This window comes from Gracilinanus agilis, chromosome 1, assembly GCF_016433145.1.
Source record: "Gracilinanus agilis isolate LMUSP501 chromosome 1, AgileGrace, whole genome shotgun sequence".
Taxonomy (NCBI): domain Eukaryota; kingdom Metazoa; phylum Chordata; class Mammalia; order Didelphimorphia; family Didelphidae; genus Gracilinanus; species Gracilinanus agilis.
In genome coordinates, this window is record NC_058130.1 from 586,849,328 (window position 1) to 586,864,456 (window position 15,129).

At 37.4% G+C, this 15,129-nt stretch overlaps 1 protein-coding gene across 1 annotated transcript in view; it reads left to right on the forward strand.

The window, feature by feature from the left end:
* Positions 1-15,129, forward strand: part of ATP9B (ATPase phospholipid transporting 9B (putative)) — a 506,373-nt gene that overhangs the window by 441,135 nt on the left and 50,109 nt on the right. The window contains exons 21-25 of the mRNA XM_044683481.1: positions 58-147; positions 7,847-7,991; positions 8,315-8,379; positions 9,336-9,491; positions 9,723-9,787. Coding sequence (XP_044539416.1) covers positions 58-147; positions 7,847-7,991; positions 8,315-8,379; positions 9,336-9,491; positions 9,723-9,787 — 521 coding nt within the window. The remainder of the gene's footprint in view (positions 1-57; positions 148-7,846; positions 7,992-8,314; positions 8,380-9,335; positions 9,492-9,722; positions 9,788-15,129) is intronic.

Consider the following 15,129-nt stretch of genomic DNA (forward strand, 5'->3'; position numbering starts at 1 on the left):
CTATGCCATTATTTTTTAGATTAAATCTTCTTTTATAAATAATTTTCTCAAATTAAGGTAACTAATCGGGGAGAAGCTCACTTGGAGTTGAATGCCTTTAGAAGAAAGCATGACTGTGCCTTAGTCATAGCTGGAGACTCTTTAGAGGTAAGGCAGAACTAAATTAATGTAGTAACGTCTTCTTTCTTAACTGAGGATTTTTGGATTCAAATAAATCCAGTACCCTGGTATTTAGTTTTCAAAACTTATTCATCTCATAGAAAATCAGCCTGGTATATAGTAGATGAAGAGCCAGCCTCTAATTCAGAAAGATGGCTTCTAGTTCCATCTCTGACATGTATCTCTTAACTCCTCAATATTCTCTGCAATACTCTTAAGTCTCTAAGTTGCAGATAAGTTGCAGCATAGGTTCTGAAGTGGGTCACAAGGGCAGCTGCTACATTTCCTCTCTGGGTTCTTGGAGTATCCCTTGGAGGTGATTTTTGAATGCTATAGCCTATTCGCCCCATCCGGACATGTCTTGCCTTGATTTTTGATCAATATAAATTGTATAGCTAGACTTATTTAGCTTTTAGATAGGTATATTCTTTGATGGTAGATTCCAGATGAAACAATTCCCAAAAGGCTATGAAAAAGTCTTCCATGAATCCATGCCAAGTCCAGAGGAATTTGGGCTCAACCTGAGCACACACAGCAAAGGAGGTAACCCACAGTGCCTGCCTGTGGGAAGTGCCTTCTCCATGGGATACTCACTAAATTCCTGTAGTTATGACATCACTTCTCTGCTTGGCTTCTTCTCAAGCCTCAAATCTGTTTTCCTCCTTGTGCTCAACCTGTGCCCTCCATCCTCCACTCCTGAAGCTATTACCTAGACACTCAGGCCTCCCCAGAGCTGAGAAAGGCCCAAACCCTCAGGTCTTCTAAATCTCACAGGAATTAGGGAAGAGATGGAGACTAGGGCTGAGGCAAAGGCACTCTATTCTCAGAGACTTGTCGCTGATAACACTAAGGAGCTAGATACTTGGTTCTTGGTTTTACACAAACTCTGATCCAGTGGCCTCCCAACCAGTTCTAACAGATTTCCTATAATTGAAATGCCTTGATCAAATGAAGATATTCAGGCCATATTGACACACCTGTAGTTGATTCATTTGAGATGTAGAAAAGTCCTGGGGTACATCTGGTAAGTTACTTTAAGTGAAGGAAAATGATAAGATTGATCCACTCAATCAGCCCCCATCCTTGCAAAAGTGCTGCCCTGAACTAGCAGGAGTTTCCTATTGTAAAGGCAGAATGGGTTAAGGCAATCTTTTAAAACGGGGGTCGGCAAGGTATGGCTCTTTTAAGGGCCAGATATGGCTCTTTCTGCAGGAGCCATAAAGCCAATTTTTTTTCAGGCGCTGTTACAGGAGCAGCACTGTGAGCACTGTACAGCTCTCATGAAATTACATTTTAAAAAATGTGGCGTTTATGGCTCTCACGGCCAAAAAGGTTGCCAACCCCTGTTTTAAAATGTTGGAAGCTGCCTTGATTGACATGGACCATTGGTTGGAGGAGAGCAAGGTATCGTGGGAAGGAAAAGACCTGGACTAGAGGCTTTTGATTGGGGATCTCAGAGTGAGAGGGGGAGAATAGCTCGTCTAGTGACTTATCAAGAGCTGGCCCAAATGGTTTCTTGGACAATCATACCCCAAAGCCTGGTGTTTCTGTCAGCTTCTACAGATCTACTTAAAGAGATTGAGGTCTCGAAATTCCTGAGGGATCTAGGACTCTGGGAGCAGACCCCCAAAGTCTCTAGCCTATACCTGCCTTATAGAAGGACCCTACCATATTTCCAATAGTATAGATTATGGATAGAATAGAAATTAGGGGAAGGGAAGGTGAACCTCTGGTTTCAGCCTTTTGGCTAGCCAAGGGGAAGAACTTTGTGGAATTTAGATTTTAGGTCTTCCCTATTACCTCCATCCTCTCCCCACTTTCAGTTACCTCGATCTATTATAAATAAAATCCATTTGCAGTCAGATAAAGGGAGATTATTTGAGGGACAAAGGGTCTGAGATTTGACTGCTCAGGTCGGACTCCATTTCTGAACAGGATCCCTTGTAGTGCCATTTTACCCAGGGGGAGGCTTTTGGCTAGAAGAGGATCTGGCCTCAACCAGCCAAGGATACCACCAGCATTACCCACTAGGAAAGCCCTTCCTCTAGCTATCAGTGCTAGCTCATTCTTTGGTAAGCCATCTATTCAAAGAAATTCCCTCCTTGTCCCAGTAATATTGATAGACAGAGAGAGGGAGCTAACAGGCATTCACATGCAAGTCTGTCTTCCCCTGACCATCAAAATACTCTCAGAAATATAACATTTGTTTCACTATACCCATGAAATCACAGTTCCTATTCCTTTTAGTAGTATGTATCTAATTATAATGAGTATCTAAATAACTATAGAGTAGCACACTAGGATATTTTAAATTTTACTTCCAGTTAGTTACTTAGAGCCTATTTTTAAAAATCTAACCTAATTTATTTCAAGCTCTATTTGTCTGTGTGCCCTTTGCTAATATATATCAGCTGTCAGATCATTATCCAGAGTTCTTTCTCAATATATAAGGATAACAAAACACCCTGACCTCTTCCCCACAACCCTTAAAATAATATTCTTTAATCAAAAGAGAATACTCATCTTTGGAGATTGGTTGCTAGGGCAAGCAGATAACCAAAATAATCTACTCTGAAGCAATATTTTCATGTACACATGATTTGATCTATCCCATGCATTGACATAGATTGCAGTCTGGTAACTGAACTGTAATAAATTTTTTTGCACTTAACTACACTGGTCTCTGGACACTGATTTTTAATTTAACTAAAATGAATACATTTCCCTGATGGAGCTCTGTCCAACTATCCATAAGAATTGAGATTGGGATTTTAATGCATCTAAGTACTACAGTTAAAATAAAAGTTATATCACTCCTGAACGTAAACATGTTCATTCTCTCTCTCTCTCTCTCTCTCTCTGTCTTTTCCCCTTTTCTCCTCCTTCCCCCCCATGGGAAAATTTCCACAGCTTTACAACTGCCTTCTTTTACCCAACCAACTTCCAGTCCCCCCACAATATATCTTGAGCTATACTCTTATTTTCAGTCATGTAGAACCTTTTTGTGAGGTACAGCTGTCCACCCTTCATTACTTGTTACATGTGTGAGAACATCTTATCAACTCCATCCTTACCATAGATCATTCACAAACATAAGCCTGAATATGTTCTTTTCATTATTTATATATATATATGCATATATATATTATTATATTTATATCAATTTAATAAACTATAGGTTTCATTAATAGCCAAAATTTTAGCAGTACTTCCTTTGGTCTACATTACCAATTTGGGATGGTATGGTTTCCTAGAGGACTGTAATTACCTCATACCCTAAGGGTATCTGCCCCTCAAATTAGAAGTCAGATGCCCCAATCAATATGCTTCTAATGAGCATTCTCATTAGTAGCCTCAACTAACTTTAAAAAAAAAATAATTGTTACATTAAAATTCCTAGATATCTCCCTCCCCTCCCCACACTACAGAAGGTATCATTTGACAAAAAAAGATATATGTACATAGAAAAAATTGTTTTTCTTGTTTCTGTTTATCAGTTCTTTCTCTGGAGATAAACATATACAAGTCATTCTTTAAACTATTTCTGTTGTTGTATTCAATGTTTCTAGGTTCTCCTTGTTTTACTCTTCAAAATTTTCATTGGGTTTTTTTAATTAGCCTGCTCCTCATTTCTATGGCACAGTAAAATCCCATCTCAATCATATGCCACAAGTTCTTTAGCTATTTCCCAATTGACGGTCATCCTCTCAATTTCCAGTTCCTTGCCATCGCAAAGAGAGCTGCTATAAATTTTTAAACATATAGATTCTTTTCTTTTTTTCCCTGATCAATTTAATTACCAAATAGTGAATTCTTATCGCAAAAGCTTAATCTTTACATTTGTCAAATTCAAGGTTACTATATAATCTTCTACTACTCTAGTTGTTGTATGTCTGTTCTGTTCCACTGATTTACTTTCCTATTTCTTAGCCCGTACCAGATAGTTTTGATAATTACTACTTTCTAATACAGTTTAAAATCTGGTACTGCTAAACCACTTTCCTTTACATTTTTTAAATTAATTCATTTGATATTCTTGACCTTCTGTTCTTCTAAATGAATTTTTTGTTATTTTTTCTCACTTAATAAAATTTTTTCTTAGTTCAATTGGAATGGCATTGAATAAGTAGATTGCTTTAGATAGGATTGTCATTTTAATTATGTTGGCTCTGCCCATCCATGAACAATTAATATTTCTCCATTTATTTAAATCTGACTTTATTTGTATAAAATGTGTTTTGTTATTATATTAATATAGCTCCTGGGTTTCTTTTGGCAGGTATGCTCCTAAGTATTTTATTCTTTGTCTTCCTATTGTAAATGACTTATCTCTTGTAAGAGTTTAAATTTAGGTTTTATGCTAAATATGAAAGTTATAGAGTAATAGTGTGGTTGCCAATTTTAAAATATTTTAGCTTAAGTCAAAATGACTTTTAGCAGTTTTTATTTACAAAGAGGTGGAAAGAGTGAAAGTGTAAATGTAGATTAAGAGACAGATTCCTAACAAGCCTACCAGCCTTTCTCAGGCTCAAACCTGGCAGGAGCTTCCCCAAGTCCCTTGTCTCCACGTGGATTTCCCCGTAATCCTTACCCAGAAGTCTGGGTGATGTCTTAAGCCAGAGTTCCACCAGTGCAGCCTTGTCCAAAACCAAGGCAGGAATCTCAGCCACTCATCCAGCAAACCAATTGCAGGATCCAGGGTAAAAGTCTCCTCCAAGCCAAGTCTGGGATGTCAGCCACTCACTCCAAACTTGGACCTAGACCATGCTGGTCTCTTCTTTTACCCTTCTCTTTTCCATGTCACTTCCTGTCACTCCCCTTTCTTCACAGAAATCAATAGCAGTCTTTGGATTTGCCTAATACTGCCCAGGGGGAGGGGGGCAGTGGCCTTTGAAGGTGTGAGCTTACTCTAGTAAGTGACTTGTGAACTCTTGTACTTAATGGTAAGTAGGAGTACTTTAAGTTCTTGATTTGATTAGCTAAAAACAGGCAAGAGGAGAGTTAATTCTAATTTCACACTTATTATCTCTTCTTGCAGGACTTTATTAGTGGAATATAGAAAAGCTGATTATTTTATGTGATTTTATTTTCTATCCTTCTACTTTGCTAAAATTACTGATATTTTCAGTTAATTTTTTAGTTGAGTCTCTAGGATTTACCATATATATTATCATATTATCTGGAAAAAGGGATAGTTTTATTACCTCTTTGCCTATTCTGATTCCTTCCATTTCTTTTTCTTCCCTTATTGCTCTTGCTAGCATTTCTAGCATAGTATAAAATAATATTGGTGAAAATGGGCATCCTTGATTTACTCTTGATCTTATTGGGAAGGTGTCTAACTTATCCCTCTTTATAGTTATATTTACTGATTGTTTTATCAATCTAAGGAAAAATTCATTTATACCTGTGCTTTCAGGTGTTTTTAATAGGTTGAATAGCATCATATTTTGTCTGAAGCTTTTTTTGTATGTATTAATATAATCATATGATTTCTGTTACTTTAGTTGTTTACATAATCAATGATGTGGATATTTTTCCTCATATTAAACCATCCCTGCCTATATGGTATAAATCCTATTTTTTCATTATGTATAATTTTTGTGATATATTCTTGTAGTTTCCTGGCTAATATTTTATTTTGGATTTTTACATCTATATGCATTTATGAAATTGGCCTATAATTTTCTTTCTGTTTTTGCCCTTCCTGGTTTAGGTATCAGCACCATATTTGTTTCATAAAAGGAATTTGGCAAGATGCTTTTTTTTTAACAATTATTCTCATTAATTTATTTAATATTGGAATTAGATTATCTTTAAGTGTTTGTTAGAATTCCACTTCCATCTGGCCCTGATGCTTTTTTTCTTAGGAATTTCATTTGTGGCCTGTTCAATTTCTTTTTCTACATTAGGCTTATTTAGATATTCTATTTCGACCTCTGTTTTCCACTATCTTCCCATGTTTACTAACATGGCATAGTAAAATTAACAACTACAGAACATTCCCCACCCTAAACATGAGAAACACTCTTCAACAAATATTCACTTGTCAGTGGAAGAAGTAAACACAAACTTTGAGTACAGTGGCAGCAAGACTTGTGCAGCAAATATATACGACAAAGTCACTCACTACTTGAGAACTGCAGGACCTTGATGTCCTTTTTCTCCTCATGGAGTTCTCATAAAGCTTCCCTTCATGGTGCCATGTCTGTTGGGAAAGTTCCAAAGCTAAGCCCTAGGATATGCTTCTGTTTGTAATCCAGTTCTCTCTTCCCAGGGCTCTCGCTCTTAAGTCCATAACCAACCCATTTCTTGAAGCTCCTGCCTGGAGTGATTTCCTGTCTCTCTGTCTGGAAAGATGTGCCCCTGCCCCTGGAACTTGGACTTGGACTCTGACCAACTTATTCTCTGTGCTGAGATAGGCAGGAGAGAAATCCCTTCCTCCCCCTGGAGGAGACCCCACAAGTGCTCTAGGACCAGACTGCCTTGTACTACCTTTACTAGAGTCAGGCTGAGCTCTTTAATGCTTCCAGGTACACAATAGTTATCAGCCCAAACAATGACCTTGTCCTTTGTATCTCAATCAGAAAAAATTGTCCCGGGGATGTTGTTGTTATTTAGTCATGCCCAACTTTTGAGACCCTATTTGGGGTTTTCTTGGCAAACATATTGAAGAGGTTTGCCATTTCCTTCAAGTCATTTGACCAATGAGAAAGCTAAAGCAAACGGGTTAAGTGACTTGCCCAGGGTCACACAACTAGAGAGTGTCTGAGAGCACATCTGAACTCACAAAGATGAGTCTTCCTGATTCCATGCCCACAACTCTATCCACTGTGTCACATAGCTGTGGCTTTATAAAGGGATGGCAAGATGGTAATGTCTTGTTAACACATGAGGTAATATCATCCGTTAGTATATCCTGTGACTACATCAGCTGAGGTGAGGAATAGGAGAAAGTAAGAGTCCAGATTCCCCCCACCATTAATTTTTCTTTTTTAAACCCTTCCGTCTTAGAATCAATACTATGTGTTGGTTCCAAGGCAGAAGAGCTGGTACAAGGCAGAAAAGGCTAGGCAGTGGGGGTTAAGTGACTTGTCCAGGGTCACATGGCTAGGAAGTGTCTGAGGCTGTGTTTGAGGCCACATTTGAACCCAGGACCTCCCATCTCTAGGCCTGGCTCTCAATCCACTGAGCCAGCTAGCTGCCCCCACACCATTAAATTTCTATTCATTCACAGCAATAGATATCACATCCACTGAGTATTTATTGTGAAATTTTATGGGGTTTTTTGTTGTTTTTAGTTTTTCTGGTTCTATGTACTTTCATGCCTCCAGCTAAATCTTGAAGACCTAATCTATCCAAGCCCAACTTTTCTTATACATGGATTTTTTAAAATTGTATTTAGGTTCACTGGGTTTATATGTCATAGGATATGGTTTGGTAAGTATTTTTAGAGTGCAAGTAAGTATACAGCTATATCATCTTCACTCTGTATTTCACCTTAATTAAAATATCTATACTTTATCCAATCACTTTATAAAATAATTCCAAAAAAGGCAGCAAAGCCTCACATCTGAAAAAGGAAAATAATGTTCCATGCTTTGGTATATCAACTTAAACAGAACTTTATATTATTAAAGTTGTTCTAGAAAAATCAAAATATAGTAAAAAAATTTTTCTTTTCAAGGTTTGCTTAAAATACTATGAGCATGAACTTGTAGAGCTGGCATGTCAGTGTCCTGCAGTGGTCTGCTGTCGCTGCTCACCTACACAGAAAGCACATATTGTTAAATTATTGCAACAACACACAGGCAAACGTACATGTGCAATAGGTAAGTCACTCCTTCTCTGTGCCTACAGCATTATTTGAACAAAAACAAAACCAATAATCAGTCAGTAGGTGGCAATAGTAAGTACCATTTGTAATAAGATTCAGAAAGTTTCACCTAAAAACTTTTTTGGTGTTATCCCGCAAAACTTCATAAGTTGCCCAGACAAAGAGTTACCTTAAGAGCCATGAGCAAAATGGGATTTAACCTTCAAATTTCAATCTAATGTTCATCTGCTTCTGGAATTTAAGCATTTGCAGTACTGAGTATAGGTAGAGAGGAGAGAATAATAATGAGTAGCGAATATAGTTTTTATTTCTTCTTAGGTGATGGAGGAAATGATGTCAGCATGATCCAAGCAGCTGACTGTGGAATTGGAATCGAAGGAAAGGTATTTTCATATGTTCATATCTTCACTTTGATGTCTTTAAAAAACTTGATTTAGGGGGCAGCTGGGTAGCTCAGTGGTTTGAGAGCCAGGCCTAGAGACTGGAGGTCCTGGGTTCAAATCTGACCTCAGATACTTCCCAGTTGTGTGACCCTGGACAACTCACTTTAACCCCCATTGCCTAGCCCTTACCACTCTTCTACCTTGGAGCCAATACACAGTATTGACTCCAAGATGGAAGGTAAGGGTTTAACAAACAAACAAATAAATAAATAAGTGAATGGATGGCCAAACAAATAAATAAATGAATGAATGAATTTATGGCTGCGCAGGTAAATGAATAAATAAATGAATAGGAATGAAAAACTTGATTTAACAACCAGATCCAGTAGTTTTCTTTCTTTTGAAAAATACCTAATGTTTTAGTAGTTGGTTTCTGGCATAAGTTCCATTCTTGATTTCCTTTTCCCACATCTCCTGCAAAAAGTGGCAATTTAGAACTTTGGGAAAGTAATTTTATGTAACCTTGTGTTTTTCCTTAGATTATTAGAAATCTGTAATGTTTGGAGAATGCTGTAACTAAACTCTTAAAGAGATACACGAAAAACATTCCTTTTGATATGAACATTTAATGTTATTGGACTTTCCAAACATAATGGCTGTGTATGTCTGTCCAAACTATTCATAAAGCACCGGTGGACATACATACATATTCAAGAAACATACTGAAAATTGTCATCTATTAAATGAGAGAAATGAACTATTTGAATTATAAACTACTATCTATCTTTAACCATATACACATGAAGTATTTATATATATCTATGTGTATTTGTGTATTAAAAATATACTCAAAATACTGAAATTTTACATATGTGAGTTGTAAAAGTGTTTTTCGAAATGTAATATTTTCAAGTCATATGGCATTTTAAAATGACTTTCTTTTGTTTTCATTTAAGGAGGGAAAACAAGCTTCTCTGGCAGCAGATTTTTCCATCACACAATTTAAACACATTGGCAGATTGCTAATGGTACATGGCCGAAACAGCTACAAAAGATCAGCAGCACTTGGTCAATTTGTCATGCACAGGGGCCTTATTATTTCCACTATGCAGGTATTTAAACCTTTTTTGTTTTTGGCATATCCACAGAGGGCTATGGCATTTAAAAAAGATTATAAGTGTTACTGTAGAGTATTTGATTGTTCCGTTTTATTTTATTGGATTTTAATTAGATTTTAATAATAAGGTACTTTGAGAAGCCTGCATGAAGAATAATGAAAATGTGACTTACTAAAAACTCATTCATTGTTTTCTTTTTATTATTTATTGTGTTCTCTCTTTAAGGCTGTGTTTTCTTCAGTCTTCTATTTTGCATCTGTTCCTTTGTACCAGGGATTCCTAATGGTAGGGTAAGTTAAATCCAGTATTTACAGTACTTAGTAATATCTTTTATGGGAGAACTTTGTTTTTTGGGGGAAAATATAGTGTTGTTTCTGATTAATTCCTCATACGTTTTCAGAATAGTTAATGTTCCGCATGAATAATACCAATGTGAAAAACTAATATTTTGCTTGAGTGAACTTCAAGATGACACCTGTACATTTGTTCTCCTTGCCAGTGCACTGTTAAATTTTCTCATTAGATTTTCTGTTTTCATGGGGAAGCCATAATTTGTGTCAGGAACCGTGACGGAGCTGAGATTTTTAAAAAGGGTCCTGTGGCATAATGAAAAGGGGAAGAGCCAAAGGGGTGGGGCCAATGAAGACATTGTCATCAATAGTAAGTTAAAGAAAGACAGGTCTTACAGCTGCATGACCCTTAGCAAAGCTCTCTGCTCTGCTAGTTGGAGTATTGTTCACTCATGATTGGGTTGAGATGGTAAGATATCGCAACAAAGAAACAAAGAAAATAAAGATTTGGGATATAGCTTTAAAATTGGATGAGACATAACAAATGACAAAATAGACACTAATAATCACGTGTGCATTGTTTTTGTCTTTTACTGAACCTATATCATAGTCCTCTAGTTATCTTGAGAACTTTTGAAAATTTTGTATTACTACATAGGGTATTACTATTACTATATATTACAGTATTATATTACTACATACTTGAAAAGAAATTATAAGAACGGATTTTTCTTATTTCAGCCCACTACTTTAAAGAGCAGAAATTTAATTTTTTAGGTAAGGCATCTTTTAAAGGTCAAAAATTTAAATGTGAAGAGTTAAAAGATTAAAACTGGCATTTGAATCTGATGTCATCGAACAAAAACTTAGTTTTCACTACAGATTCCTTTGCATCATTGAAAATTACATTGCATATCTGAAGTCTTTCAAATGAATCCATTTGTTAAGTAAATCCTCTTTAAGTTTAATAAGTAAATTAAATGAGCTAAAGACTGGGAAACATACATTTCAGCTATATTCTGAAAAAGATATGATGGCATGAAAGTTCTTTCAAATTAAGACTAGACTCTTCTAAATGCCAGTCTAAGTTTTGTTCCTATTTTTCTTTTTCTAACTCCAACTTTTAAAAAAAAAATGTCCTGACTCTTTCAAGTATGCTGAAGTTGAGACTCAAAATAGTTTTGGTTACATAATTTGAATAAAACATGAGAAAACTAAAATCCAAAGAGGTTGACTCAACCAAGGTCATATAAACATTAAATGGAAAAGACAAAATTTGAACTAAGGAACTCTGTATCCAAATCTAGCTTTCTTTCCTCTATACTATGATGCCTCTAAAACAAAACAAAACAAAAAAAAACATTCAAAATGACTTACATATTATATCATAACCTATTAAGCAAGCCCAATCACAGTATATCATTGTTTTGGGGAAATATTAATTACTTTCATGCCACTAATTAGCATGCACAGCATCCATGCTAGCTATTAATAATATTCCTTGGGGAAGTTAGGTGGCTCAGTGCATAGAGCCCAGGTCTAGAATAAGGAAGTCCTAGGTACAAATTTAGTCTCAGACACTTCTAGCTGTGTGACCCTGGACAAGTCACTTAACCTTCATTGCCTAACTCTTACTGCCCTTCTGCCTTGGAACCAATACTTAGTATTGATGATAGTTTCAAAATAATAATATTTCTTAGCTTTTCCCTTTTGAATATAATACTTTTAACTACCAAGTCTTCTTATATGTCAAAATTAGATTCTCAAGGTTGGAAAGAATATTAGAGGTCATATAGTCCAACTTGAGCCTCCATGGGAATCCCAAATTATTAGTCATCCAACCTTTGCTTAAAGATCTCTTATGATGAGGAAGCCTCCACTTCCCAAGGCAGTCACTTTCACTTATGGAAGCTTGTAATTGTTAGGAATTTTTTCTTCCTCTGGGTCCACATCTTTGCTTGTAACTTCTGCCCATTGTGACTGGTTCTACTTCACATGGTGCCTTGCACATAGTAGGTACTTGATACTGTATTGGTGGGGCACCAGAGATGTTAACTATTATTATTAAAATGTAATCTAAATGGTTTGTGGGTTCACACTGGGTTGAAGGAGAGACAGGACCAACCAGGATAGGGAGACCAGGGTTTACTGCCAAGCTGTTAACTGTCACAGGAATGGCAGTTAGGCCCAACAGTCACTCAGCCCTCCTAGGCTAGGGTCTATGGAACCAGCAGGCAAAAGGTAAAAGTTTATAACAGTTTAATTGAGGGAAACAATAAAAAGGATGGGAATAAGGGATTCTATACTTACAACCTAAGGGCAAACCACAGGGGTAAGGGAAGGACTTGACTACACTATTCTATTGACCTAAGCCAGGCAGGGCCCAAAGGAAGCAGTACTGAAGTCACAGGGAAAGCTCCTCCAAACCTGGTTCCAGCCATATTTGGTCAGCTCAGCTAAAGGGCCTGAGGATGGCTTTCAATTGGGGTCTCATGGTAAATCCGAGGATGGTCACAGGATGCCAAGAGCCAACTCCACTAGGTCAGGTGATCCAAGATACCCAGGTAGGGAGAGTGAGTTTGCAACGCTGTCCACCAGATCACAAACCACTTCCCCACTTGGTGCTGCTCTGCAGGTCTGTTGTCCACTGCTGAAAGCCTCCACCTCTCAGGATGCCAGGGAATCTGGATGCAGTTTTTCCCTAACTCTGAGATCTCCCAGGGTTAGCAACAGTTATGTTCCTAACCACTATGGAGTCTCTCTCAGAGTCCAAGCCCCACTTCCTGCTCCTTCATTCCATCTTGGAATCCTCCAGCCCTTCCTGCTATATCCAACACTAATACTAAATTAATCTTCCTCACAACAATACATACCTGTGGACTGACCCACTGACTCTGGGGTCCATAAAGAACAAGCCTATTCCCTCTTCCCTATGACAACCTTACAGATAATTAAATATTACTCCCATGTCTTCCCTCATACTTTCTTTTCTCTAGGCTAAACATTCCCATCTGCTTTAACCTCATATGAACCAACTCAGGGCCCTTCGTCCTGGGTGACAGCCTGTGAATATTCTCCTGCTTTTCAATGTGCTTCATAAATCAGTCAGCAAGCATTTGATATAAGCAAGTAGTATGTTAGTATGATAGTTAGCTTGAGGGTTAGCGATTTCTCAGAACATGTCTAATCAAAATGCCTAAACACCCTAGTGCAGAGAATAATAGAAGAAAGCAAAATCTCAGTCAGGAGAATCCACTACTCACCAGCAACTCCAGCACACCCCATGGTTCAGTTTAGCAATTCCAGGAACAACTTTTCCAGGGGACCAGAAAAATACATTCACATATAAAGAAAAGATCATTTGAATAACACAAGACTCTTCTGCACCTTCCAGAAACCATATGAACAAATAAAATGTGTTCCAGAGAGCAAAGGACCTAAGATGTGACTTGCCCTATAATCCTAAACCTAACCACTAATAAAAAAAAAAAAAAAGAGGAGGGATTCTGATAAGATGGTGGCTTAGACGCAGCAAAACTTCAGACCTCTGATATTCTTCCACACCAACATAAAAATCAAAGTGCTTTGCAGGAAAAGAAAACCAGATATAACAACAGGACAGAGCTGGGGGATCCTCCTGCTGGACTCAGCTCAAGAAGTACACAAAAAAAAAAAAAGCCTGAATTCTTGATCTGTTGGGTTTGAGGGTAAGGAAGAAGGAAGAGCCCAGGACCCCTCCCCTATGTGCTGAGCTGAGTCTCCAGCGGTTCCTGGAATCTTTGGGCTGGCAAGGGCACTAGTCTGGAGGGAGGGCCTTGTTGGCACAGCTGTGCCGGGCTCAGGGAGTTGAACACAGATGGCAGGGAGGCAGCTGGAGGAGAAACGCAGAGAGGGCAGCCTAATCCCAGTGAAAACACTCCCATCTTGCACCCCCTTCTCCCCCCTTCTCTAGAGGTTTTGGTCTCATGGTACATCAAGCTCTGCAGATCAACTCCACCCTGGCTTAATTCCATCAATAGGGCAGATAAGTCTTCAGAGGGCAGTTAAGCTACAATACTCCTCCCCTATAGACTGCAGAGAAAGTAGCTACAAACTTCTGTTGCCAGCTGGGAAAGGTCTTACAGCAGAGCTAATTAAAACCATCAGCTTAACCTAATAAATCAGCAGAGAAAAAGCCCATTCAGGAGAAAATAGCCCAAACCCACAGATCCAGCAAATAAAGAGAGGAACAAGATTACAGCCAACTACAGGGGAGAAAGAAGAAAAAAATATGAGTAAACAACAGAAAAAGAAAAAAGAAATTACAATTGTCAGCTTCTATTCAGGAAATGAACAGAGCAAAATGAAACAGAGGAGGACCAAGGAACTCCAAGCAAAAACACAAAAACTCCAGGGAATTGGATACAGGCTTTGGAAGAACTCAAAATACAATTCAAAAAACAATTAAGAGAGGCTGAAGAAAACTGGAAAATGGAAATACATGAACTAAAACAAGAAAATAGTGTCTTGAAATGACTATTTTGAAAATGAGGCAAAAAAGATGAAAGATGACCTACAAAGAAAATCAGACCAGAAGAAGAAGGATGACCAAAAAGCCAGGGATGAAATTCAGTCTTTAAAAATTAGAATTCAACAACCAGAAGCAAATGACTTCACAAGGCAGCAAGAATCTATAAAACAAAATCAAAAGAATGAAAGATTTGAGTTAAATATGAAACACTTCATTGAAAAAAAACCACAGATCTGGAAAGCATATCACACAGAGACATTTTAAGAATTATTGGATTATAGGAACATCATGACAAAAGAAAAAGCCTGGACATCATCCTACTGGAAATTTTCCAAGAAAACTACCCCAACATCCTTGAACAAGAGGGAAAAGATTTTTTTTTAAGATTGAAAGAATCAAGAAGTCATTCAGATACCAGGGAACCACAGGTAGGATAGCACAGGATCTGGCTGCATCTACACTGAAGGACCAGAAGGCATGGAATATAATATTCTTGCAGGGGAAAATATGGTCATTTAATAAAATTGAAGACTTCCAAGCATTCATAAAGAACCAAACTTAAACAGAAAATTTGATGTCCAAACACAGAATTCAAGAGAATCACTAAAAGGTAATTAAGAGAGGGGGGAAAACAACAACAAAAAAATCAAAACTTTTTTTAAGGGACCCAGTAAATTCAAATGATTTGTATCCCTATAAGAAGAAATTGGTAGCTCTTAAAAATTGTTAGTATCATCAGGGTAGCTAGAAGAAGTATACTTAAAGACTTAAAGGAAACAGTGACAAACTGTATAGGATGAAATGTCAAGCTATTTATATATATATATATATA